At 51.7% G+C, this 27,140-nt stretch overlaps 1 protein-coding gene across 3 annotated transcripts in view; it reads left to right on the top strand.

Annotated features, from left to right (window-relative positions):
* Window positions 1-19,407, top strand: part of CHRDL2 (chordin like 2) — a 34,772-nt gene extending 15,365 nt beyond the window's left edge. The window contains exons 3-12 of one of the 3 annotated variants that reach the window (XM_055547687.1): window positions 1,137-1,230; window positions 3,156-3,298; window positions 5,877-5,970; window positions 7,666-7,721; window positions 9,669-9,837; window positions 10,759-10,953; window positions 14,009-14,182; window positions 15,005-15,059; window positions 18,488-18,580; window positions 19,245-19,407. In XM_055547687.1, the coding sequence (XP_055403662.1) occupies window positions 1,137-1,230; window positions 3,156-3,298; window positions 5,877-5,970; window positions 7,666-7,721; window positions 9,669-9,837; window positions 10,759-10,953; window positions 14,009-14,182; window positions 15,005-15,059; window positions 18,488-18,580; window positions 19,245-19,335 (1,164 nt within the window). In that variant the 3' untranslated portion in view covers window positions 19,336-19,407. Of the gene's footprint in view, window positions 1-1,136; window positions 1,231-3,155; window positions 3,299-5,876; window positions 5,971-7,665; window positions 7,722-9,668; window positions 9,838-10,758; window positions 10,954-14,008; window positions 14,183-15,004; window positions 15,060-18,127; window positions 18,275-18,487; window positions 18,581-19,244 lie in introns of those variants that run through there. The other 2 variants (XM_055547689.1, XR_008702751.1) reach the window with 2 other exon arrangements.
* The last annotated feature ends 7,733 nt before the right edge of the window (window positions 19,408-27,140 follow it).

The raw sequence follows: 27,140 nt of genomic DNA, 5'->3' as shown, positions 1-27,140 counted from the left end.
TTGGGGGCTCTCAGGTGGACCAAGGGTCTGGAATCTCACTCGGCAACTTCAAAGTTTAAACAAAGCTGACTCCAGTTGACCAAGAAAGAGACCATCTCTCCCTCCCCTGCTGATTCTCATTCATTCACTCATCCAGACTTCAGCAGGCACTCTCTTGGAGCAAGGCCCCATGCTGACAATTCAGAGATGAACAGAATGAGGCTTGGTCGTTGTTCTGCTGAACAGAAGAGACAGATGTACTGTTACAACCCAGGGCAACACCTCTTAGAGCAGAAGGGGGAGGAAGGTTTGGGCACCTGAGACAGGCTGACAAACTGCCCGGGAAAGCCTCCCGGGGTGGCCTCTCCCCCCAGCTCCTCCATGTCCTCCCACTGTCTTGTGCATGTTTCTCTGCCCCTTCTCTCTCCTTTGCTGTATTTGAAAAAGCCTAAGAACTTCAGGCCCTTCCTCTGGTTCCAGTCTCAAGGCCGTGTGTGGGATCACCCACACCTCCCAGAGACTTAGGGAGCAGATCACAGAGCCCTGAGTCTTCTCCACTTCCCTGTCACCTGCCTTCATGAGTCACAGTCCTCCATTAGCCACGAGGCTCAGATCCAGAGGTAAAAGAACAAAGCCTTGGAGTTAAGACAGCACAGTCAAGATCAATGTTGAGGGACTAATCCGGCAGTCCAGTGGTTAAAACTTTGCCTTGCAATGTAGGGGGTGTGGGTTCACTCCCTGGGGAAGCTAAGATCCCACATACCTCAGGGTAAAAACCCAAAATATAAAACAGGAACAATGTTCTAACAAATTAAATAAAGACTTTTTAAATGGTCCACATGAAAAAAAAAATCAGTGTCAAAATAACCCAAATCTTTTACTTGGATTTCTCTCCTTAGTCCCTCACCACTAAGGGACACAAGATCTGTGCAGATCCAGGCACGTGGTGTGCTCCTCCGTGGTGGGAAGGCACACGGATGAGTGAGCCACACAAGTGAGCAGGCGGGAGGGAGACTGGACACGTGGAATTTATCACTTTTATCCCACTGCAGGCTGAAAAGGAGTGCAGCGCCCCATAGTTGGGAGGGGGTTTGAGAAGAGGACAGTGGGAGGCAATGGCTCTTTGGAAGCAGGACTGACCCCTGTGTCCCCTTCAGAATGCCCACGTGAGCTGTTATCGCCTCCACTGTCCGCCCGTCCACTGCCCCCAGCCCGTGACTGAGCCGCAGCAGTGCTGTCCCCGCTGTGTGGGTGAGTGGCCTTGCGTCTGCCCCTGTGCCAGCCTCCCACCTGCCCACTGGCCCTTGACCCACTCCTGACACAGCCAGAGGAGGTCCCTGGAATGAGAAGGGCAGACTCCAGCCACCAGAGCTGTTGAGACACCAAGGTGCTCACGGAACGCATCCTCCATGGATCCCCGAGGAGGGCTGGGGTGGCCACAGACTTCTCAGCCTTGAGTAGCTGTGCTTGGCAGGAGGAGGGAGGGAATGTGGAAAAGAGCTGAAGGAAAACAGGCGTGCTTGGCCTGTTGATGGCACAGGTGGGCTTCGTTCTCTCAGGGGCTGGCCAAAGCCTGAGAGAGTGGATGCACCCCGTGTGAGTGAAGGTGAGTGAACTGGGGCTGGGAGGCCCTGCAGGGTGACCCTGGGATTACCGCCCGGGGCTGGGAATGGCCACAGGAGTTGAATATGTTCTCTGAGATTCCTCCTGTGCTGCGGTTCAGAGGTTCTAATATGTGCCTCAATGCTAAATGTCCATGATTTTAAGAATCTACTAATAGCCACTGAGACTGGGATTCCAGGAAGCAGAGGTAAGAGAGGAGAGAGAAGAGGTGATCTGAGAAGAAACCGACATAACCAAGTGGCAAATGAGGGGCAGTCAGCGGGGTGGGCAACTCGGAAGGCAGGAGAGGTCAAGAGGAGGACCCGTGTTTAGTAACATCGAGAAGGTGATGAGGGGAGGGAGTCCCAGGTTGTAGCCTCAGCTCCAGACTCTGGAAGCAGCTCTCTTGGGGGACTGGAGACCTGTGTGGAGTATGGGCGTAGAGCGGCTTCTTTTCCAAGTGGGATCCCAGTAGGGATCTGACTGTGACTCCAACTTGGGTCATGGTTTCCTGGCTCTGGGTTCACTAGGGGAGTGGGGTCTCTAGGCTTCATCCTTCCCAGTGAGGGAGCATCACACCTCCTCCCGGCTGAGGCTGACCCCAGGAGTCCTGACTGCTCCCCGCTGTGCCTCAGCCCAGCCCCCTTCTTCCTGCCATGCTCCTCACTCCCTCCCTCTTTCCCAGCCTTGCCCCTTTGCCTGCCTGGTCTGCATATTCCTCAAGACTCATCTCAGCCATCGGCCCCTTCAGGAAGCCTTCCCTGAGCGCCCTTCCCGGCTGAGTTAGCGGTGCCTCTTTTATGCTGCCACAACTTCTGTGCTCCCATCTGCCCTAGCCCAGACCATACCAGTGTCACTGCTTGGGGCCTGTCTCTCTACCCAGTGAGACCATCAGTTTCCTGATGTGAGGGGCTGGGCCTTATTTGCACTCCATTCCCAGCATGTAGCATGGCGCCTGGTGCAGAGAAGGTGCTTAGGAAAGGTGCCTTGAAAAAAGGAGCAGGTTCCACTTGAACTGGAGGGCTACCCCTCCACCCAGTAGGGTGAGGACAGGCTAACTGGCAGGTGATGGGGAGGGTGTCTGGTGGCCAGGGAGTGGAAGGCACTTACTCCAAGATCAGGCACAGTCCAGATCACACCAGTGAACTCCACAAGGATGAAACTCCATACGGAACCTTGTCTTGTTCACTTCTGTATCCCCAGAACCTAGAGCAGTGCCTGGCACTAGCAAGTGCTCCATGGATGCTTACTGAATGTTGAGTGAACTAGCACAGGTCTAAACTGAGTGGCACTCAGTGGAGCTGAGGCTTCTGGCCTTGCCTTATTGCTGCAATCAGAGCCACCTCTTGACACTCAGGGGCTTAAAGGCCATGGGAGGGAGTGACATGGTCAGAGAGGAATGTCAGGGTTCCTCTTGGTTCATCAATATGAGATCTGGCTGGGAGGGCTGAGGCCAGAGCTTGGTTTAAATGACAACAAGGGATAAGATACAAACATTTCAGAGAAGTGGCCCAGTTAGTTCTGATAAAGCTCTAGACCATTTTCTTCTTCCTCCTTCCCCTCCCCACCTACAGAACCTCATACCCCTTCTGGGCTCCGGGCCCCACCAAGGTCCTGCCAGCATAATGGGACCACGTACCAACACGGAGAGATCTTCAGTGCTCACGAGCTGCTCCCCTCCCATCTGCCTAACCAGTGTGTCCTCTGCAGCTGTACCGTAAGAACTTCGACTCCCCTCTCCTGTAGGCCAGTGGTTTGGGCCCCGGGGGATTGTCCCTCCTGGTCAAAGGGCATGAGAATGAATGGGCTCCAGGGAAGGGAACATCTGTGGGTGGGAACCTCCTGCTCAGGGCTTCCACGCTGTTCTGAGCTGCCTGGTCACCTCGCACTGACCCTGGCCATTTCTGTGTCCTCTGTAGACTGCACTCCTTGAGGGCAGGAGATATACTCAACTCATTTCTGTAGCCTGCAGGGCCCCCAGCTCAGGGCCTGGCACATAGCATGAATGAATGAATGATCAGTGATCAATCCTGGGGTGCAGAGACAGGGCCAGACTATTTGTAGTAAATGTAATTTAATCTGAAGCTAATTAAACTCCCCCTGCTTTGGTCAGAGCTGGGCCTAGGGTCAGCTCAGGCAGAGCTGAACCAGCAGTGTTATCAGGAGACAGAGACTGAAGTCAAGCAGGACTTGAGCTGGGAAGTCTTCCCTTCCACCTCGGGGGTTCCAGGCGTGGCCCTGCTGCACATTTGTAGGTGGCCTTCAGTATGTCATCCTTGCCCTTAGGCTTAGTGCATCTGTGCACTGGGGTGGGAGAAGCCCCTGCTATCTCGATTTCCCTACCACCTGCCCAGCAAACTTCTCTGAGCCTCAGTTCTTCTGAGTGTGTAAGGGGGTCTAGGCTTCCCTGGTGGTGCTAGAGGTAAAGAAACTGCCTGCCAATACAGGAGACATAAGAGACATGAGGCCAGGAAGGTAGTCTGGAGGAGCACATGGCAACCAACTCCAGCATTCTTGCCTGGAGAATCCCACAGACAGAGGAGCCTTCTGGGCTACAGTCTGTAGAGTTGCACAGAGTTGGACATGACTAAGCACACATGCATGCACACCCGGGAGTCTAACAAGGTGATCTCCAAGGTCCTCTCTGATTAAATAGTCATCTGATTCAGCAGTGACGAGAGGGTAAGAGGGCCATTCTAGGTGTCAGACACCCAAGTTTCAGCTCTGGCTCTGCCACGGTTCCATGCGTGACCGTTAGAGACAGTCATCTCTCTCGGATCTGTCTCCCATCTTTTCAGTGAGAGGATCCCATCACTCTGAGTCTGAATTTCAAGGTATCTGAGCTGCAGAGCAAACAACTTATAATAAAAGGGACCTCTTAGAAATCGACCTAGACAGTGGTTATTTTTGCAAGGCCTGGGCCTCTTGAAGTAAACCAGGGCACTGTACCTACTAGGAAATGCCTTATGTTTATATACAGTGTCCCAATGGCCCTGTGAGAAGGCTATCACTAATCATATTTTATCGATAAGAAAACTGAGGCTCAGAGCAATTAAACGATTGGCCTAAGGTCACATGACTTCCCAGGTGGCACAGCAGTAAAGAATCTGCCTGCTAATGCAGGAGACACAAGAGACGTGGGTTTGATCCCTCAGTTGGGAAGATTACCTGGAGTAGGAAATGCAACCCACTCCAGTATTCTTGCCTGGAGAATCCAATGGACAGAGGAGCCTGGTGGTCTATAGTCCATGGTGTCACGAAAAATCAGACATCACACACACACACACACACACACACACACACAGCTAGTTAAGTGGCATACTCAGAATTCAGATGCAGGGCCACATGGTTCCAAACCCACACTCTTTTACCTGTACTGTGCTGCACGTGGATGAAGAGGGGGCTGTGGGAAGAGAGAACTCATGGTGGGGGAAGGTGGAGCATTCTTGTGATCCCTTGTCCCCTCCCCCTGGATACTTGGGTCTCCCCTTCTTTCTTCTCATCCCTGTTTATATGGGACTTGTTTGAAGGATCAGAATCCTCACTTCTGAGACTTGCTGGAAAAGGAATAGGGGAAGGATTCGAAGTAATCTCACTCCCTCCCAGGGACACATTGTGCCTTGCAGTTTAAAAAGGGTTTTCATAACCGTTCCCTCATTTGATTTCACAACCCAGATGGAAGTGCCCCCATTCACAGATGAAGAAGCTGAGGCCCAGAGAAGTGACTCACCAAAGGTCATCTGGCCTCCTGACTCCCAGAAGGCCCTTTCTGCTGCAGTCTTGCCTTTCCAGGCTGGGTCCTGAAGTTGGGGACCTAGAGTTTGCATAAGAGCAAGATGAGCTCAAGGAGACATGCACTCATCCTGCTCATCTATGCTGGGCTCCCTGTTCTAGGCCAGGGGAGAAGGACATTGACAGCAGGAGGAAGAGCCTGAAACATTCTGCCTGGCTGCGTCTCTGACTTCAGGGGGTTCAGGCCCCTCCATAGTCCCTTCCCATCTGTAGGTTGGGAAAATCTCACCTCACTAGGTTGCTGTGAGAGCCTAGGAAGGGCCTGGGTATGAAAAGGCTCAGAAGCTGAAGGATAACTGTTACCTTGGGGCCTGGAGTGAGTGGGAAAGGTGCAGGGCCCTCCTCTGAGCTGCCTGGGCCTTGCCCTGGACACTGTGCTGCTCCCCTCTGCCCACCTCAGAGGAGACCTCAAGCCATGGACCACCAGAGCGGGGGCTATCCCAGCCCCAAGGCTGGTCCTCAGCAGAGGTCATCTCCCATCTCCTGTGTGCTCTGTCTGTCAGGAGGGCCAGATCTACTGCGGCCTCATGACCTGCCCAGAACCAGGCTGCCCCGCACCCCTCCCGCTGCCCGCCTCCTGCTGCCAGGCCTGCAAAGGTGAGTCTGTCCCTATATCTGGCAGTGTGCACCCACCCACCGCAGGGACCTAGCCATGGACTGTTCAGGGGACCCTCAGGGGTCACCCAGCCCCTTCCTTCCTCAGGGTGGTGGCTTAGCTGCACCCCTCAGACAGCTGAGCCTGTGCCAGACACTGATGTGCAGTATTTGTATTATAATCCCAGGGAGCAGGAAGGAAGGGACAGAAAGTGAAGCAGGGAGGGAGGGAAAAACAGCACAGGAATGTGTTGGGGAGCTGGCCTTGACTTGACATCAAGCATGACCTATTGCTCCAAGTAGCCTTCTGCTCCTCAGAAAGGTCTGGAGGTGACAGAGGGAGAGGAGGAATTGGTCCACCAGCCACCAACTCCCACTGGTCAAAGATTCACCCCAAGGCAGGGTCATTCCCTCCCACTCCCCACTGTGTTGGGCTATCCTGGGAATGGGAGAGGGAGTGGTGGTGGAGGGGGAGATAAGACATGGGGGCGGAGACATGGAGGAGGCGTGGCCTGAGGGCACCTGCTGCCAGATTGAGTCTGAAGGAAGCTGGCTGCAGTCCATGAGAAGAGGGTGCTGCTGCAGTGCCTGCAATGAGGGGGTAAAATGCCTGCTGTCAGATGAGGCCAAGAGGATCCGAAGAGGCACAGGAGAGGAGTGTGTAGAGCAGAGACCATGTCTCTTCCTGCCTTCCTCATTGCAGAGCTGGGCACAGGCCTGGGTTCACTGGGGCTCCAAGCCCCTGTGTCAAGCAGAATCCAGGTAGCATCTCTGTATGGAACAGAGACAGGCAACACAGTGGTGAGTGCAGGGCAAGTAGCTTGGGCAAAATGAAGTGCATGGATGGCCAGATTGTTCCCTGTGGGCTGAGATAGTCCAGGAAAGCTTCCTGGAGGAGGCAGACCTTGAGGAGGGCAGTACTCCACCATGGAATGCTTCCCCAGATGTTGGCATTGTGGAAGAGCACTAGACCAGAAACCAGTTTAGTCCTGGTTCTTCCAGTGAATTCCTGCAGATTCCTTCCCTTCTGTGGGCCTCAGCTATGCTGCATGTGCACTGAGCGAGTGCGCTTGGTGATTTCTAGCAAGCAGTCTGATTCCCGTGTTCTGGGTCTTTGAATCCAGACTGCTCAGTGGCAGCCAGACTGTATGTGAGGCAGCGGTAGGGGGGCTCTAGGAAGTTGTAGGACTTCACAGGGTTTTGAGTGCTGGGGCCCAGACAGGTAGGGGTGGAGGGGTCCTAGGCTGTTCCAGTGGGATGGACAGAGAGGCTAAGGGCAGCAAGGGAGTGTATAGTGTAAGCCTGGTGACTTCAGGTGTGGCTGGGCTGAGAGGCTGCTGGGGGACCGCAGCTAAGCAGGCTGTGGGGGTGGGATTCGCAGCCCCTACACCATCTGAGACGAGCACTGAATGACACGCTCTGGCCTAGCCAAGGGGTTCAGTCTTAAGTGACCAAGAGGCCAATGTGGAGATACAGTCTGCACTTCAGTTGTAGGGATTTCATCAACCCAAAGGTGAGGAGACGTGTAATGAGAAGTAGGAATAAATACCCATGGGGCCAAGGGAACTACTGGTATGGGGCTGCAGGAGTAGTGCCAGGCTTTGGAGGGGTAGAGCCTAGAGGTGGGGAGGCCCTCAGGGCTCCAGCCAGGAAGGCTGAGGAGGTGGAGGCTCACTGGACTTCCCTTTGGGTTTCTAGATGGGTCCAGTGAGAAGTCGGCTGAAGAGGACACCACACAGTCACACCGAGGGGTGGTGAGCACACAGCTTTATGGAGCAGGTGGGGAGGGGGGCGAGGGGGCTGGTCTCCTGGGCCTGAATCTCCTTGACTGTGGAGCAGGCAATCCCAGCTATTGCCTTCATGTCTCATTTGTCCCCTGGGTCGGTTCCATTAGCCACCACCAGGTTCCAGGCTCCTCTTTAGACTTCCATTCTGGCTCCCACAGTGGCTGGTGAGGAAGGAGGGGTCTGGGGGAAAAAAAACACAGGGCAGAAGCAGGCCTCAAGCGTCCTGATTTCCCTCCTGGAAAATTCTGACACTGTCCTGTCCGGAGCCTGTGTCTGTCCTTATTCAGGCCACCTCTGGGCAGCATGTCTTCAGAGGGAGTGGCCTCTGACTTAGGCTGGCCTTCCATCCCGCTCCTAAGGTTCCAGTTCTCTGTCTGGGGTTACCTCACGTTTCCGGCTCCGTCTTGACCCCTCTCCATCTTGGTCTAGCGTTCAGATGAGCTAAACTGCCTGACTCTGGTCAGAAAGAAAAGATCTGGGAGAATGGGCTCACACCCTGACTCACCTTCCTGTCCATGCCTACCCTGTGAGCAGCTCCACCTGCGCTTTCCGCCTGGGTCACCTGGACCCTGGGACAGTCGAAGTGGGACTTCCCTCCCCAGAGACTCCCCAGAGGTCTGAACTAACGAGCCCTCCCTTCTCCTCTGCCAGCTCACCCCCTTTCCAGGCTAGGTCTTCTCTAGAGGGTCCTTGACCATGCCACCCACCTCCCTCCCCGCCCCTGCCATGCGTGCGCGTGCGCTGTCGCTTCAGCTGTGTCCAAGTCTTTGCGACCCCGTGGACTGTAGCCTGCCACGCTCCTCTGTCCTTGGGATTCTCCAGGCAAGAATACTGGAGTTGCTGTGCCCTCCTCCAGGGGATCCTCCTGACCCAGGGATTGAACCTGCATGTCTTATTTCTCCTGCATTGGCAGGCAGGTTCTTTACCACTAGTGCCACCTGGGAAGCCTCTGTCCTTGTCATAGGAGGCAGCTAAGTGAAACCCACCAGACTTAGTTCCAGTAAGTAGTTCCAGCTATTCACTGATCTGCTGGATGATGTGGGTAAGTCATATAGGGGTGTTGGGCTCTTCAATTCCTTCTTGCCTCTATTTTACTTGACAAATATTTCCTGGGTACCTCCTGTGTTCCTGGGCCCATGCTGGGGGCTGGGACATAGTTTTCACTCTGGGAACTCCTGTGGGCTCAGTACAGACATTGAAGGACTGTCTCAGAGACTGTACAGTCAGGAAGGAGCTGCAGAAGAAGGAATGTGACTCAGTGTCAGTGAGGGGGTGATAAATTCCACCCCTGCCCCCAGCCCATTTGCTTCTTTCTCAATCCCCAATTTTTGGACCAGGAAGCTCCTGCTGTGTTTCACGGCCGTCACACATACCGTTTGCTTTCATCGCCAACCTTATCAAGACCTGATCTGGAGGTGTGGGGTCTTGGGGTGTTGGATTCAGAAAAGGGGCTCCTAAGATCCATCATCTCTCAGTCCTCTCACCTGGGGGATTCTGCAGTCAGGTGGGATCTTTGGAGGTCCATCCCCTGTCCCGTCACCTAAATCTTCTCAGACAAAGAATTTCCTGACGCTCATCCTCACTCCATTTCTTGAATATTAAGTTCTTGGGGTCCCTGATCACTTGCACCTTCCAGATCAAGACCTCAGCCCCCTCTGCTCACTCTTCAGCCCCAAGGTTCTGGCGCTGCCAGCTGAAGAAGGGCTCGGTGGAGGCTGGACTTCCAAACCACTGACCTCCAAGAGTCTTCAAAGATTCATTGCCTGGGAGTGTCTTTGACCCTATCAGACCTTCCTTCTGCCCAGAGCCTATGCCGTCACAAGAGCCACCTCAGGCCTCTCACTGCAGCCTGTTTTTCTGCTTCTGCACTGGCAGAGGCCCATCAGTGATCTTCATCTTTCCTGCCCTTTGCAGAGACATTCCCAGGATCCGTGTTCAGGGGACAGCGGGAGAAAGAGAGACCTGAGCACCCCGTCCCCCACCGGGCCCAGCGCCTCTCTGGGCTTCATCCCTCGCCACTTCCGACCAAAGGAGGCAGGCAGCACCACGGTCAAGATTGTTCTGAAGGAGAAACATAAGAAAGGTGGGAACCGGAGCCTCTGCAGACCCTGAGGTGGGAAACGGGGCCCCTGTCTGCTCCCACTTCCCATCCCTGCACTTCCACCCCGTGGTTCCCCAGTCTCAACTTGGCCGTGGGCTGGTAGACTCATAGAACATTAGATCTAAACTTCCATCTGACAGATGAGGACGCTGAGGTTCAGAGTATTGAGTTAAAGACAGAACCGGTTCTGGAACTAGGACTACAAGCCATATAACAATATTCTTTTGAGCATGATTTTGCTGGGAATTGAGAGGCAGAGAAGAGAGAGATGAAAATGGTCCCTTTCCTCAAGGGACTCATAGACTAGTAGGGGAGACAAGCATGTAAATCAATTATTACAAGATAAGAAGGTATTGAGGGAAAGGTTTTGATGAAGGAAGGGGGAAGCAGAGCTGGGCTGCAGGAGGATGGTTGGGATGGATCACGGAAGCAGGTCAAGGAGACAACTGTGGAGCAGATGGGGAGAGAGACCTCACTGCATGGCACCCTGATTGGTGGAGTGGGAGGAGCCACAGTGGCATCCGTCCAGCCCCCCTCTGACAGATGGGACACTGAGGCTGTGAAAACACACGGGACCTGCCCACGCTCGCATGGCCAGGTATTGATAGCACAGGTCTCCTACCATCAGGCCAGCCCTATCCACACCCCACCATGGGTGCCCATGACAGGCAGGGAGGACTCTTCATCTTCAACAAGAACTTACCGGTCCCACCTCTGCCCTGAGTGCTGAGATGGGGAATGTCAGGGACAGGGGACTGGTTTATTCCCTGGCCTCTACAAGCAGTGTGGCTGGGCCAGATTGGTGAAGCAGGGGCACCTCAGGGACCTACCCTCACCCATTACTGGACTCTGTCCCAAGCCCAAGGTACTGACCCTCCTCCCTTCCTGCCTTCCTTGGCCCAGCCTGTGTGCATGGTGGGAAGACATACTCCCATGGGGAGGTGTGGCACCCAGCCTTCCGCTCCTTCGGACCCCTGCCCTGCATCCTGTGCACCTGTCAGGATGGCCGCCAGGACTGCCAGCGGGTGATCTGCCCCACTGCGTACCCCTGCCATCACCCTGAGAAAGTAGCCGGGAAGTGCTGCAAGATTTGTCCAGGTACAAAGACAGCCTGGGGGCAGGGAGGGCACTGGCTAGAGCAAGGCCTGGGTCTCTCTCCCCAGGGCACAGACAGGTAGAACGTCTCCTGTGGGCATGGATAGATGGGGCATGGACTCAGAGTCAGGGGGTTCAGGGGCTTTTAGATGCACAGAATGCTGGAAACATGGCAGTGAGAAATGCCCAACTCACATAATACGAGACTTACAGAACCATCTAGTGCTACAGATCCAGGCTCTCAGGCACATACAGAATCAAGTAATGTCCTGGATTCGGTGAAGTCATAAAATCTTAGGCTATTTTTTAGGACTTTTTAAAAAAATTAATTTATTCTTTTATTGAAGGATAATTGCTTTACAGAATTTTGTTGTTTTCTGTCAAACCTCAACATGAATCACCCATAGGTATACATATATCCCCTCCCTTTTGAACCTCCTTTTAAGAGGAATGAGTACTTATCATGTGCCACATAGATATTTTGCCTGAGTTCATGCAATCCTCACGACAATGGACAGGGTGGTCATCTTAATTTCCGTTTTACAGAATGAGAAGATAAATACCTTGTCCCAAGTCCCAAAACTGTAAGTGACAGAGTTGGGATATGAACCCTGTCTGTCTTATTCCAAAGACAATGCTCTCCTTTTTTTTTTTTTTTCGGCCATGCCATGAGGCTTGCTGGATCTTAGTTTCCCGACCTGGGATTGAACTCAGGCCACAGCAGTGAAAGAGCCCAGGGCTAACCACTTGGACTGCCAGGGAATCCCCACAAAGACAATATTCTTGATCACTGTTGTCTTCCTTCCGTCCTCATCAACATATGGGAAAACTGAGACCCAGAGAAGGGAAGGGACTTTCCTAAGTCACACAACAAAGGAGCAATGAAGCTGGAATAGAAGTCCTTCTAAAACCTCTCCCGTATCACACTCACCATCGTCATTACTGCCAACATCACCTCAACCTCTCCCAAGCCTTCCCTTCTGTGTGTGTTCATTGTGAGCCTGTGTTTGGTGGTATGAGTCACTCAAAAGACTTGATTCCTTCCCTTGACCTTATGGGTCTATTTTAGAGAGAAAACACAGCCGAGCAGTTTTAAGGCCACACAGGGCAGTGTGGGATTAAGGGCATGAGTGGAAGGCATAAGCAGGAAGGTTTTAAAAGCTAAGGGTGGGAGGAAAGGGCAGAGGGTGGGGGGAACAAAGCTTCTAGAAGTCAGGCTTCCAGAGTTGCCGGCTGAGTTCTTTCAACAGTGACCGTAGGATTAATGGCTGTGCAGGAAAAAACGTCAGAGCATCTCATTGAGAAGAGCAGCCTGTGACTGTCAGCAGGAGTTGTTGTAAGGGGCGGGCCGGTTCCCTCAAGCCTGGAAGGAAGGCAGGTGGGGTCGAAGGCGCTGTCCTGGTCACATCTCTGACAGGGCTGGCTACAAAGCTGAAAGGAGAAGAACGGGGAAGAAACAGGAAGGAAACGCTGAGAACCGACTGTGCACCCAGTATTGTACTATGATTTCAGAGTTTACTTAATTCTTCCATCTCAGTTATTTCACAAATGAGATAGCTGAGTGGCTATGATTATCCTAAGTCTCCACCTGCCCCAGAATTTGCTGTCAGGAGATGTGAGTTTGCATGGGTTTGCTCCCTGACATACTTATCTACCTAACTTACTCTTCTAGCCAAAGACAGGTTACTTCACCTTTCTGAGCCTTAGACATAGAGTTGATGGAAGTGCTTTATGAATTGCAAATCAAAACCAAGACATAAGGGATAACAATCACTTATAGATTAATAAACAGTAGGGGCAAGGTGAGAGAGAAGCATGATGGCATGATGGATGAGGGTTCAACTCGAATTCTCTTTATTTATTTGGCCATGCATGCAGCCTGCAAAATCTTAGTTCTCCAACCAGGGATCAAACCCAGGCCCACAGCAGTGGAAGTGTGGAGTCTTAACCACTGGACAGCGAGGGAACTCCTTTTTTTTTTCTTTATTTATTTTAAAATACATTTCTCTTTCTCTTTTTTTTTGCTGCACTGCACAGTTTGTAGGATCTTAGTTCCCCAACCAAGAGTTGAACCCAGGCCCTCAACAGTGAAAACACAGAGTCCTAACCACTGAATCACCCAGGAATTCTCTTGAACTCTCTATGAGAATGGCTTTGGCTTGTTGCTGGGCTCCTTCACAAACACACGTAGTCTTGGGCTTACCCTCAGATCCTACTCCATTTCCCCTTAAAGATATTGAGACAGCTTATAGCTTTTAGCTGGACACCTCAAAGGTCTTCATAATTAGTAAGAGTCTAGAAGGTGGGGAGATGTGTAGGGATTTAGTCCTTCATTCCCTGAAAGACAGTCAGGGAGTATTGATACATGGAAAGTTCTGGGAATGTCCTTGAAATTCCAACATGTCAAGGCTTTATGACTGGATCCAATTTGCAGGATCCAGAAGCAAACATTACCACCATCCCCCCCCCACCCCCCACTACAGTTGCCATCATCACGGTTATCACCACCTGCTCCGTGTGACACTCCATCATCATCACTGCCATCAGCACCTCAACCTCTCCCAAACCTTTCCTTCTATTCATTGTGAGCCTGTGTTTGGCGATGTGAGTGACTCAAAAGACTTGAAGAACAGGATTCCTGCCTTTCCCCCTCTGGGTTTATTTTAGAGAGAAAACATACCCAAATGAAACAACTACAAGGCAATGCAAGGCAGCATGGAACTAAGGGCATGAGTGAGAGGCATAAGCAAGAAGGGTTAACAGCTATAGGTGGGAGGATATAGGGTGAACTAAGCAGTTCCAGGTGGGCTGCCTGGAGGAGGTGGAAGGTGAGCTGGGCCCTGAAGGGTGAGAAGCTTTCTGACAGGCTAATCAATGGGAGGAGACTAGGGGAGAGGCCCCCTCTCTGTTCCCCAGAAATCTCCTTGTCTTCCCAGGGGCACCAGAACTTTCCCAAGGACCCTAAAGACCCTGAGGGAGATGTCAGCCCCAGTGGTCCCTCTTCCTGGGCTACCAGGAGTGGGGAGACAGAGCGTTCACAGCTCCTTGTCTCTCCCAGAGGACAAGGCAGACTCGGGCCACAGTGAGATCAGTGCCACCAAGTGTCCGAAGGCGCCAGGTCGAGTTCTCGTTCACACGTCAGTATCCCCAAGCCCGGACAACCTGCGTCGCTTTGCCCTCGAGCGTGAGGCCTCTGAGCAGGTGGAGATCTACCTCTGGAAGCTGGTGAAAGGTGAGCACTGGTCCATTCCCACTGTGGCCTGTCCCCCTTCCTGTGCTCCAGCCGCCCCCTCCCAGGGGTCTTAGGGAATTGATTAAGTGCCTCTGGCCCAAGAAGACCTGCCTCAGGTCATCTTCCAGCTCTGAGTCCCAGATTCCAAGATAGAGGGAGACAGTGACTCTGACAGTGTGATACTCGCGCCCACTCTGAGATGCCAGAGCCTTGAAGTGCTCCCTCTCCTGGGGGAAAGGGGTTGTTACACTTTGTGAGGAGCCAGGACAGAGTAATGCCTACCCCGATGAACCAAAGAGCTGTCCATTGGTAGAATTTCAGCAGACTGGGAGGAGACATCTTTTCAGGCAGGAGGGCCCTCACAGCTCCCTCAAATCCTCAAGGCCAGTCTCATCTAGCCTTTCCTTTATGGTGGATCCTATCCCTCTACGGTAAGTCAACATATTTCTCATTCTGTGAGAAACTTACCCTGTTCAGCAGGCTGCTTCTATCACCAACTGAAGGTTAAGAGAAGGGAATTGCCGAGAGTTCAGCTTTGGGGCTCTTCTTGTTAAATGTAAATCCCCTGGGTAGAGTAAAACAAATTAAACCTTTAACTGGGAATTAGTTCTAAGGTCACTTCTCTCTACTGATGTGGTTGGCTGGCAGTGGGGAGGTGGAGGGGATGGGGGGCGGAAGAGGGAATGATAATAAGAACGATGACAATGATAATAACAACCAATGTGTGAAGCACTTTGAAATTTACAAAGTGCTTTCACATTCATCATTTCATTTGATCCTCAACGATCCTGAGAGTTAGGTATTATTATCCCCATTTTACAGATGAGGAAACTGAGGCTCAGAGAGGTGAAGTACCTGGCCCAAGGCCACACAGCCAGTAAGTGGAGGAGCTAGAGCCCAGGTCTTGTGACGTCAGATGCGGCTCTTTCCCTGCTCTACTCTACCCCCTGTCGTGGGAGGAATGGACCAAGAAAGCGGAGCTGTTCAGCCTGGAGAAGAGAAGACTCAGGGGAACAGGACCGCTGGCTTCATGGCTCTGAAGGACTGCCCCAGGCAGAGGGAGCATTTGTGCTCTGAGTGACCACAAGGGTCAAAACAACAATCAGGGGCTTTGGAATCAGACAGACCTAGGTTTGAATCCCGGCTCTGCCATTTCTTAGCTGTGTGGCCTCGGGCAATCACTTGACCTCTCTGGGCCTCAAATTTCTCTCCTGTGAATGGGAGAGAAGGGGCTTGAGAGGCTGAAGTGAAATGACATAGGTACCACCCCCGACCCATAGTAGGTGCTAAAAATGTCTGCATCCTTCTCACCCCACCTCACTGGCTGGGTTAGAATGGCAGAGAAGCACGTTTCTGTTAATGAGAGGAAGTGCCTTCTCAACCTGAAGTCTTCCTGCAGTGGAAGGGAGGGAGCAAGTTCCTTTCACAGAAATGTGTAAGCAAGAACAGGGGCGGGACTTGACCAGAGGCTGAGGGGGAGGTTCAGTAATCCTTATGGCTGCTCTGAGCATTGGGAGTCCATCAGTCCCTGGACAGGTGGGGTTGCAAGTTTATGCTGGGCCTCCTCCCACCTGCTCTGGCACCACAGAGAGTAACAGGCCAAGCCTCTGTCCTCAGGCCCTCCTGGATTGCAGGAGCTCCCTGGGAGTCGAGCTGGTCAGGGAAACCTTCATGGAGGGTGGGCCTGGGCTGGACAGGATGTAAAAAAGGCAAGAGGGGCACACTGCGGCAACAGCCTCAAACTCTGGCTCCAGAGCCCATGCTTGTATGTCCGGCGCTCTGTGACTGGTGAGTAGCAGGGACTATGTATAATGTCAGCAGTTCACAGACGTAAGAAACCGGAAGGGTATGTATTGTATTAATTCCCCATTTTGCAGATAAGAAAACTGAGTCTGAGAGGTAAAATGACTTGCTCAAAATCACACAGTTTAAACAGTAAAAATTCAAACCCAGGTCTTAACTATCCCCAGTGCCACCTCCACAAAGGTGACCTTACGCTTTTAGGGAAGGACCCGAGGAAGGCACAGGATGGCAGAGATGGGAGAGTCATAGCTCAAGGCCAAATCTCATTACCAGGGGTGCAGCGAAAAGGAAGAAGTGGGGAGGACGCCTCAATTTCACAATGCCAGGCCCTGCCACCCTCTCACCAGCAAACCTACCCACCCTATCACCTTCTAAGCCCCTGGGTGGCTGAAATACCCCATCAACACCCCCCATTCCCTCCCTGTCCCAGGCAGAGAAAGTCAAAACAAACTCTCCCAAGGGCCGATTGTCAGTGGGAGACTGTTGCTGTTTCCTCACCCAGACAAGTGGAAACAGCAGCCCTGGGTGTCAGGAGAGGAAGAGGAGAATTGACCTGGAGACAAAGTGAGCTGAAAACTGGGCTGAGACCACACCAGAGTGGGGCCAGCTCCAGGCCCAGAGTCTGAGCAGAGAACTGGCTTAGCGTTAAGGACTTTTCAATTCTAGCATTTCAAGAGGAGAAGGGACCTCAGGGTTCTCAATTCCTCCCCTGCTAGGGAAGGAAGTCCCTCTGTTAACCTCCCTGATGGTCTCGAGCCCCTGACTGCACTCAGCCCCACCTCACCTCCAGACAGGTGGTTCACTTGCCATTCTGGGAATGGCTGTGCTCGAGAAGGTTCTTCAGTAAGCCGAGCCTGTCCTGTCTCTTGGAACTCACCCACCACTACACCTCTGCCTGGGACACAGAGCCCAGCCACTCTCAGGCCTGGCACACCCTTCACAGGTCAAAAGATAACCCTTCACCCTTCACAACCATGACCCTCAGACAAGCTCTTGCTTCTAGGCCCAAGCGCCCAGACCTTTCAATCACGCTTTGTAAGTGACAGCATGGAGACCTCCCTCTTCCCATTCACTTCTCCAATTTGTGTTTGGGGGTTTGTGCAGTGGTAGGCTGGGGCGCCAGGACGCATCCTCGTCTCATACCTGTGATGCAGCCTGGGCCTCTGGAGCAAGTCTCTCCCATATTCTGTCCCTGGCACCGGGGTGGGGGACCTGAGCACAGCGCTGGGTATTCCCGGCTTCCTGGAGCTCAGTCCCAGGACCAGAGCAGTCTGTGCCCCTAGGTGGGATCCCACCCGCATTCCCATAAGCAAGGCCAGTTCTTGGTTTTCTTGAGGGTGGTACTGGCCTAGCAGAGGCCTTGCTGTCACATCTGTTCTTTCTGGCCACAGCCCCTGGTGGCAACAGCTGGCGCGACCTCATAGCCCGACTGCTCAGGGCTCTAGCACCATGTGTGGTGCCTGTGGCCAGCTCCCCGGGGGGTACAAACATCAGGAGATCCAGCTAATACCTCATTCCCCCTCAGGGCCTGGCCTAGACAGGGTACTCATATATTTGCTTATCCATCCATCCAGGGATTCATTCATTCATTCCTTCAGCATGCCTAATATGGGCCAGGTTCAGGGAACCCAAGAAGAGAGTCCTCTCCATTCCCAGTCTGGTGGAGGAGGCAAGAACAGACACAATGATAGCATACTAGAAATAGCAACAATCACAAACAGAAGCCAAGAGGTGTGGGCAACCCAAGGAGGAAATTATAACTATTTAAGGGAGGAGGGAGAATCAGGAAGACTTCCCAGGTAAGGCTGGGAGGATGAGAGGTTCACCTGTGGCAACAGAAAACGGAGTTTGGCAGAAGGGATGGCAAATGGGAAGGCTTGACCCCTTCGGGGACCTCAAGGAGTTGGTTAGGGCTGGAGCACAGGCAAGGGATGGGGTGAACTGAGCCTTGAGTGGAAAGGGTGCCTACAACCCTGACACCTGTAGTGCTTTGGTGTCTGAAGCAGATCACCTGTTGATTTTTATCATATGTTCTATGTCCAGAAAAAAAAAGACTGATTAGGCCCTACAGGCCTGGCAGCTTCCCATCCTCCCTCCCTCCCTCCTTCCCTCCTTGCCCCTCTGCATTGTTGACAGGTGAGGGGTATGAGCACAGGATGATGATGGTGAGAGGAGCAGGCTCATGGAAGGAGCGGGTGACAGGGTAACAGGCATGTTTTCCAATGCCTGCAGCCGGGATCACAGATGAGAGGTGGGGTTAAAGGTCAGAAGTCTAGGGTAGTGACCCAGGTAAGACACGATGGGGCCCAGAGGGGAAGGGTGACACTGGGGGATAGGGTGAACAGATTCAAAATATTTAGGAAACTGAGTCCTCAGGATTGGGTGTCTGGTCAGAATAGGGGAAGGAAGGGAGGTGACTAGGTCTGTCCTGGGTCTAAGTCACCCCATTTCACTGACCACACACCCTCCCTTTCCTGCTCATGCCCTTGTCTTTGCCCTCAGGAATCTTCCACTTAATTCAGATCAAGAAAGTCAGGAAGCAAGACTTCCAGAAAGAGGCGCAGAACTTCCGGCTGCTCACCGGCACCCACGAAGGTGGGACCCTGGGCCGAAGACAGGGGCCTGGGAAGAGAGTCGGGCTAGAAGCTGGGGAGTTCCAGGCTGCTGGTGCTGGGAGGGGGGTGCTGTCAGCCACAGACGTCAGTTCCCGGCACAGGAATCCAGTGGGTGTCTGGGCCAGAGATTTCCCAACTCAGGCACTCGAGAGCTCGGGAGCAGGAAGGTGAAGCAGAGCCAGCTGGATCTGCTCTTGGGGCGAGGGAGACAGGGCTGTCAGAGGGGACTCTGAGCCCCTAAATCCTGGTCCTGCGTAGTCCCTCTACTGGAACCTCTCCCACTGAAACCTCCTAACCACGTTCCTACAGAGGCCCCCAGCTTACTCCCCACCACCCTGAGGAAGTTGGACCCAGGGGGGTGGAGAGGAAGTCACAGAGGGGAGGTCACCAACAGGTGTCAGGCTGAAGGTGGGCTCCTGTGCCAGAACCCTTTGGGATTATGGGGGTAGGATGGGGTCCCCATCTCCTTCCCCTCTGTGGGCTTCAAACCCAGTCTACTCGGTCCTCCTTGTCCCAAGTTTTCCCCACCCCAGTCACCCTGCCTCAGTTGTGCACATGTATGCACACGCACACACTACAAATACACCCTTACACATACATACTCTGCACACCCACACACAACTCTTCCTCTTTTCTCCATGCAGGTCACTGGAACATCTTCCTAGCCCAGACCCCGGAGCTGAAGGTCACAGCCAGTCCAGACAAAATGACCAAGACCTTATAACAAAGATCTGAACAGTTGCAGATATGAGCTTTATCATTTTTGTTGTTATATATTAATAAATAAGAAGTTGCATTACCCCTCAACCCTGCCTGTTGAGTCTGTTTCCAGTCTCTGCGTGTTCTCATAGTGATTACAGGCAGGCCTGGTTATCCCCATTTTACAGGGCTGGGAACTGAGGTGCAGAAGGGGCAGAGGCTGGCCCCAGTCCTCACAGTGAGTGGTTTTGAGGGCCAGGGCTAGTAACCACCCCACCCCCCACCCTGCCTTCTGACCCAGGCCCTTGTCTGCCATCGTGACCTCTCCCCTGCTCTGGGCTGCTGCTGTCCGCAGCCCCCCAGCTACAGCGCCTCCTGCTTTTGTGGGCAGCCCCCTTCCCATAAGTCTTTGGCACTGAGCCTAGTGAGGGGGACTGACTCCAGTCAGCCAGCCAAGGGGTATGCACGAAATCTCAGAGTACTTTCCCAGCAGATAGTGCAGGGGTCCTGACAGTCGTCAGCTACACTCTACAATGAGGACACAGAGTTGAGGGAGGAGCAGTAATTTGCCTGAAGCCACAGAGCAGGGTGGTAGCAGATTCGGAATTGTATGCCAGGTCTCTTGCTCCAAGCCCGCACTCCTTCCCATTCCACCGTGACCAATGTTATAAACCCGAATATTCTCACCTCAGAGGCTTTCCAAGACTTGGCAGTCAGATTGCCAGCCTTGGCACCACGGTCTGGGAAGAAGGCCTAACAGTTACAATTAAAGACAACATCAGTCATTTATCCTGCCCATGGGTACAGTTCCTTTCCCTTTCAAAGATGTTTTAATGCCCATGATTCTACTTAAGGTGAACAATATAGGAATTACCCCCATTTTAGAGAGGAGAAGACAGAGGCTCAGAATCACCCAGTGTCTTCCCCAAAGCCTCACAGTGATGAGTGGTGAAGCCAGGACCAGAGCTCAGACCTACTGACTTGCAGACCTGTGCTCTCATCCGCAGTCACATGTCACCCCCCGCCCCCATCCCCAAACCTGATGCGAAGCCATGGAGAGATGGTGTCAAGCGGCCTGTGAGCTGGATTTTGCCACCTGCAGCCACGTGGCTCTGCTCTGAGCCCCTGTCTTGTCCCTGGGCATCTGAGGTTGAGGAAGTCAGCTAAGCTGTCTCCCAACACCGCCCTCACTGACAGGGGTGAGTATCATCCTCCTCAAAGTCCCCCTACATGCTCCCCAGGGCCTTTTCTGAGACAGTGGGGTTTGAGGAACATGCCTGAAATCTCCCCCTCATCCTTGGAGTAAAAAGACATCCAGCTCCTCCCAGCTTCTGCCTGTCCCTCCTGGAGAAGACTCCTCATTCCAGCCTGGCTTGCTCACCACATGGGGTTAATTTGAAGTCCAGGGTGGCTTCTGAATCTCCTGAGTTGAAAGTCTAGGAATCAGTTAACACCATTAACTGGTCATCCTTCAGCCTAGCTCAGATGTCTTCTACTCAGTGGAGATTTCCCTACCTCCTGGAACCTACCTCCGCCCCTCCCAGCACAGGGACCCCTTCCTTCGCTGGAGAATGGGGTTGGAGGCAGGGATCTGTGAGCAGAGGCATTTCCTGGACCTCAGGACAGTAATGACTTCCTTGTATACTTGTCCTGATGTTGCAGGCCAACCACCTCCCTGGTTTCTCTGATGGACTTATTCGAAGATTGTGCTATACACCCCAAATCTTTCCCACCGTGGGAGGCATGTTCAGCACATCAGAACCTCCTGACTTTGGTCCAGAGCTTTCTGAGTGTGTCAACACACTCAGAATCTCTAAGCAGTTCTCCCAGGGTTTGACATCACTCTGAGTTGTATTTTCCTTCCCTTTATTCATTCTTAAAACACTTTCTGAGCTACTCTGGTCTAGGCCTTGTGCTAGATGACCAACACGATATAAGGAACCAACATGGTTCCCTGCCTGTCCTGAGTGAGCCAAAATCTTGAGCAGGAGATGAGTCTTTACAACACCATGAGTGCAAGGGCTGTGACCACAGGGCCATGGGGAACATAGCCCCCTGCCCAGATGGAGAACACTTCGCGGGGTCTGAAGGATAAGCAAGAGTTAGAAGAAAAGGTGGAGGGGAGGGAGGGGAAGGTAGGTGGACAGTGGCACAGGAAGAGACCGCTGCGGGGAGATGAAAAACAGCTTCTTACAGGGAGGACCACAAACAGTTCACTGTTGCTGGATAATAAAATGTGAGGGAAAGAGCAGAGGGAGGTGAGGCTGAATACCTAGTCGAGAAGCTTTGGCATCACCCCGAAGGCAGCAAAGAGCCCTGGAAGCGTTTCAGTGCTTCGGTCAGGTTTGTGGTTTAGAAAGCTGGCCCTGCCTGCTGGTGAAGGGCGGGGTGGAGGAGTGAGACAGGGACCAGGTAGGAGGCTGTTGTGGGATCCAGGGAAGGGAGGACAGCGCCTGGGCAGGAGAGAGGTGCTGGGGCTGGAATGGACGCAGGCTGAGGAAGAGCGGGGAGTCTGGTGGAGCTGGTGCCTCACGGGGTGGCTGAGGGGAGAACCCAGGAGTTTCAGCTGAGTTGAGTCTCAGGCGAGAACCCCAGTCCTTTGGGTATATTATGGTCTAGAAAGGAGGCTGGGCCAGAGACAGAGATTTGGGAGCTGTTGGCCTGCAGGTGGTAACTAACACCTGGAGATGGGAGATGCTGGCCTGGGAGAGACTGCAGAGTGAAAAGAGAAGGGGACTAGGACAGAGCCCTGGGGCATCAGCAAAGGAACCGCATGGAGGCAAGAGAGAAGTCAGGAGAGTGCGTGGCTGAGTCCAATAGATGAGATCTGGAAAGGGCTCTCCACGGGCAGAGGGGGCTTCTGGGGACCATGGCAATGGGCCATGTCAGGGGAGCTGGGAGGCAGGAGCAGGTTGTGGGGGGCTGAGCCAGAGTCTGGGAGATGAGGAAACAGATTGAGTGGTGAAAGAGGGGAGAGAGGCAGGGCAGTGGCTGGCAATAGACATAAGATAGAAGAAGCGGGTTTTCAGACAGGATTTAAGCATGTCTTGGTGATGAGGAGACCTAATGGGAAAGGAAAAAGTAGAAGAAACAGGAGTGAGGATGGAGGAAGGGAAGGTTTAAGAACAAGTTAAGATCCATTCATACCAGGGGCTTCCTTGGTAGCTCAGCTGGTAAAGAATCCGCCTGCAACGCAGGAGACCCCGGTTCGATTCCTGGGTCAAGCAGATCCCCTGCATAAGGGTTAGGCTACTCACTCCAGTATTCTTGGGCTTCCCTAGTGGCTCAGCTGGTAACGAATCCACCTGCAATGTGAGAGACCTGGGTTCGATTTCTGGGTTGTGAAGATCCCCTGGAGAAGGGAACAGCTACCCACTCCAGTATCGTGGCTTGGAGAATTCCATGGACTGTATGGCCCATGGGGTCACAAACAGTCGGACACGACTGAGTGTCTTTCACTTTCACTTTCCATTCCATAGTGACTTTCCATTCTTCCTCAGTCCCCAACTCACTGCCTAACCCTGGCTGGGCTCCCCATGAGTGTGATGTGGGAGGAGGATGGAGTGGTCTCCAGGTGCTCCCCAAGACTGCTGTAGGGAGTCCTGCAGGATCCGCCATCCTGCTTGGTGGCCAAGCTGGGCATAGCCTGGGCTCTGGGTGAAGCACATACATCCCTTCCCACATGCACGGTCAAATCCAATGTCTCATCTGATACCCAGGACGACCCAGTGAGGTGGAGACTGTCAACTACATAGTGAAGAAGAAGAAACTTCTGGCAGAGGAAGTGACCTAATCAAGATCACACATCAGTAAATGGCAGGGGTTGTGGGGGTGGAGGTGGCTCCCAGGGGGAGGTCTGGGATTCTGCCCCTGAAGGATCCCAGATCACTGGAAGGGCCAGGTCTTGGGCTAGGACAGGCACAGCCTCTGCTCCACTCAACTTTCTTATGTAGATTTCTGGCCTCCAAACTTGATCATCCTGTTATAAGGCCAAGCCTGGCCTCCAGGTTTCCTGGAGAGGCTCCCTCCTCCACCTCTCCTCCTCCTCTAGCAACTGTGAAGCCACCTCCCCTTGTCCCCTCACGAACCCTGGGCTCTGGGAAATGGCAGTATTTCTGAGAAACAGGACGTGGCCTGTGGTTTGGGGCTGGCCTGGGGGTGAGGGAAGGCCTGGGGCCCCACCAGGCACAATGGCATCTCTCTCCAGGGCAGGCCTGGCCATCCTCCTTCCCCTCACTCTGGTCCCTGGAATAGACCCACCGCCAGCCTTCTTCTCCTGCAGAGTCAGTTTGTGGAAGATGAACAGGAAGTGCCTTAGGAGGTTGGCTGAGGTTGGGAAGGGGTGGGGTGGCATGGGTTTCTACACACAGGAGTTATCTTCAAAGTCAAAGTGTTAGTTGCTCAGTCATGTCCGACTGTTTGTGATCCTATGGACTAGAGTCTGCCAGGCTCTTCTGTCCATGGGATTTCCCAGACAAGAATACTAGAATGGGTTGCCATTCCTTCCTCTAGGGGATCTTCCTGACCCAGGGATTGAACCCAGGTCTCCCACATTGCAAGCAGATTCTTTATCACCTGAGCCATGACCTTCTCTAATGGGAACTGGGATGAGGATCTCTGGCCCCCAGCTCAAGGCTGTTTGAATGACCACATGACATCTAATGTCTGTCTCTCTCCACATTTATCCATCCCCAGCACAAAACAGAGCCCACATAACTTGTCTAAAGTCAAAGAGCAATGAAGAGCTGGGGCTGTGACTGGAACCCACAGGATCTGACTCCAAAGTCTGCGCCTTCCCTCTGGCCCACGATATCTGGGGTTAGGATGAGATCTGTCTTCTCACAAGCCCCCTGCCATCAGCCTCTCCTCTTCACCCCATTGATAGCAAGTCTTGCCTATCAAAACAGCATGATCTTTAAAAACACAGATCACATGTCTCCCCTCCATTAAGCACCTGCTTTAATGTCTTCCCTTTGTCCTCAGAATAGTATCAAAATTCCCTCTCCTGGCCCTTGGGGATCTGGCTCCTGCTGCTCCAATTCTCTCACCTCTTCTCCCAGCTGCATCCCAGGGTCCAGTTTGCTGCTTCATCTGATCAAGCTGGAATGAACATGGGGTCTAGGAAGACTTGGGTCACAGGTTTTGACACCATCAGGGTGTTCTCTCTCTCTCTGTTTCACCCTGCATATCAGCACTTCCTTTCCAACCAACTCTTTCAAGAAGCAGACATACTGTGAACTGTTCAGCATTCTGATAGCTCCTTGTCAGATAATATACAAAGGCTCTTCCCTTCCAGTTCCAATAGAAAGATCCTAGGGAAGGACTCAGATGGTCCATCTTGGGTGATCAGGAAGGAGGTATTAGAATCCTGTGACTGGATTGGGTGAGTGGCCTCCCCAAATACGCACACACAAGTTCAAAAGGAATCCGTGTTTCCAGGTTATCATTTCTTAAACTACTGTCCTCTCTTCTATAACTTAAACATGCTGTTCCCACTTTCTGGAATGCTTTTCCCTATTCTCTGCCTATAGTGGCCCAGCTTAGATTTTAAGCCCTCCTCTGAATGGCTCTCCTGGTCCCCTCTGCTGCCTCTAGCATTGTACGTTCTTCTGTAATTCAACCTTTTGTATTGCAAAGATCTGTTTCTGAGCCTTTATCCCACTGGTCAGTAAGCTTCTTGAGCCAGAGACCACATTGCAGTCATCTTTGCATTCCCAGCCCCTAATACAGCCCCCACAATACATGCTTTTTGAAGAAGAAAGTGAGGGAAATAATGATGGTGAAGATAATGGTGATGTGATGTGGTTGACTACTGACCTAAAATAGATGTTCAGTAAATGTTGAGCCTTCAAATGATCACCACGACAATTTTTACCAACATCACGACCATTTCCACCACTGCTGCTGCCTCCATCACAAAGACCACCCCTCTCATTCGCAGGGTCCAACCAAGAATACAAATGGAGCCTACTTACCATACCCTAAATATGTAAAAGCTATAAATCGAACTAAACAAACTATTAAATAAATATCTTCTATCTTCCTACTTTGACAAACGTAATTTCTTAATGACCGGGAAGGCCAAATTTTAAAATTTCTGATTTCTCTGAATTCTGTGCCAGAACATAGAAGCTCAGGAAGGGCAATCCCCAGGTTCCAACTCTTGGCCCACCTCTCTTCTCATTCCAGCTCTGCCTGAACTATGAGGGGGGCCTCATACACACACGGACTTGGTGGAAATACCCTAGCCTGCATGTCTTTGGTGGTTTTAAAACATGTCTAACATGTCTACAGGTGCTTTTATACTGCTCTCATTGGGAGGTGTGGCCCATGTGCCCTCCCCTTACATTTGAGTAGGCTGTGACTCATTTGTAACCAATAGATTATGCTGGGTGACTTCCAAGGCTAGGCCAGGGAAAGCAACACAGCTACTTCTCTGTTTACTAAGATATTTGCTCTAAATAAGAAGTCCAACTACTCTGAGGCCACCATATTGTGAGGAAGCCCAGAGCACATGGGGAGGCCATACATAGATGCTTCAGTCAACAACCCCAACTGACCTCCTAGCCAATTACCAGTATCAACCATCAGATATACAGATAAAGACCCCTCCAGATGACTCTAGCCCCCAGTTACTGAGTCGTCCCAGCTGAGGACCAGACATTATGGAGCAGAGATGCACCATTCCTACTGTGTCCCATACAAGTTCTTGACCCACAGAATTCACACGCATTGATATTTGGCAAAACTAATACAATTATGTAAAGTTTAAAAATAAAATACGGAGAAGGCGATGGCACCCCACTCCAGTACTCTTGCCTGGAAAATCCCATGGATGGAGGAGCCTGGTGGGCTGCAGTCCATGGGGTCGCTGAGTCGGACATGACTGAGTGACTTCACTTTCGCTTTTCGCTTTGATGCGTTGGAGAGGGAAATGGCAACCCACTCCAGTGTTCTTGCCTGGAGAATCCCAGGGACAGGGGATCCAAAAAAAAATAAAATAAAATTAAATTAAATTAAATTAAAAAAAAAATAAATAAATAAATAAAAGATACAGTCCGTACAGAGGTTATTCAGTTAAAAAATAAATAAATAAATAAATAAAAAGCAATTGTTTTACAAATAGTTCTGAAGTTTGTATTGAAATACAAAAAACCTAATAGACAAAACAATCTTGAGAAAGAAGAACAAAGCTAGAGGTATGGTGCTTCCTGATTTCAGACTATACTACAAAGCTACAGTAACCAAAAACAAAAACAGACACGTGAATCAGTGGAACAGAAGAGAGAGAATGAACCCACACTTATATAGGTAATTAGCATACAATAAAGGAGGCAAGAATGTACAAAGGGGAATAGACATCCTCTTCAATAAATGGTATTGGGAAAGCTGGAGAGCTACATGAAAAATAATCAAACTGGACTATTTTTCCATACCATATTCAAAAATAAAGTAAAAATAGATTAAATAGTTAAATGTAAAATGTGAAATCATAAAACTCCTAGAAAACATAGGCAGTACACACTCTGACATCAGTCTTAGCAATATTTTGGGGGATGTGTCTCCTCAGGCAAGGAAAACAAAAGCAAAAATAAACAAATGGTACTACATCAAACTAAAAAGCTTTTGCACAGCAAAGGAATTTATCAACAAAATGAAATGGCAGATTAAGTGAATGAAAGAAGATATTTGCAAATGATACATCTGATAAGGGGTTAATATGCAAAATATACAAAGAATTCATATAACTGAACATAAAAAAAAATTAAAAAATGAGCAGAGGATCTGAATAGTCATTTTTTTCCAAAGAAGATAGACATATGGCCAGCAGACAAATGAAA

Source organism: Bubalus kerabau, chromosome 15 (genome assembly GCF_029407905.1).
Source record: "Bubalus kerabau isolate K-KA32 ecotype Philippines breed swamp buffalo chromosome 15, PCC_UOA_SB_1v2, whole genome shotgun sequence".
In the NCBI taxonomy this organism is placed as follows: domain Eukaryota; kingdom Metazoa; phylum Chordata; class Mammalia; order Artiodactyla; family Bovidae; genus Bubalus; species Bubalus kerabau.
Note: the sequence above shows the minus strand (reverse complement) of the source record. Positions and strands in the feature narration are given on the sequence as shown.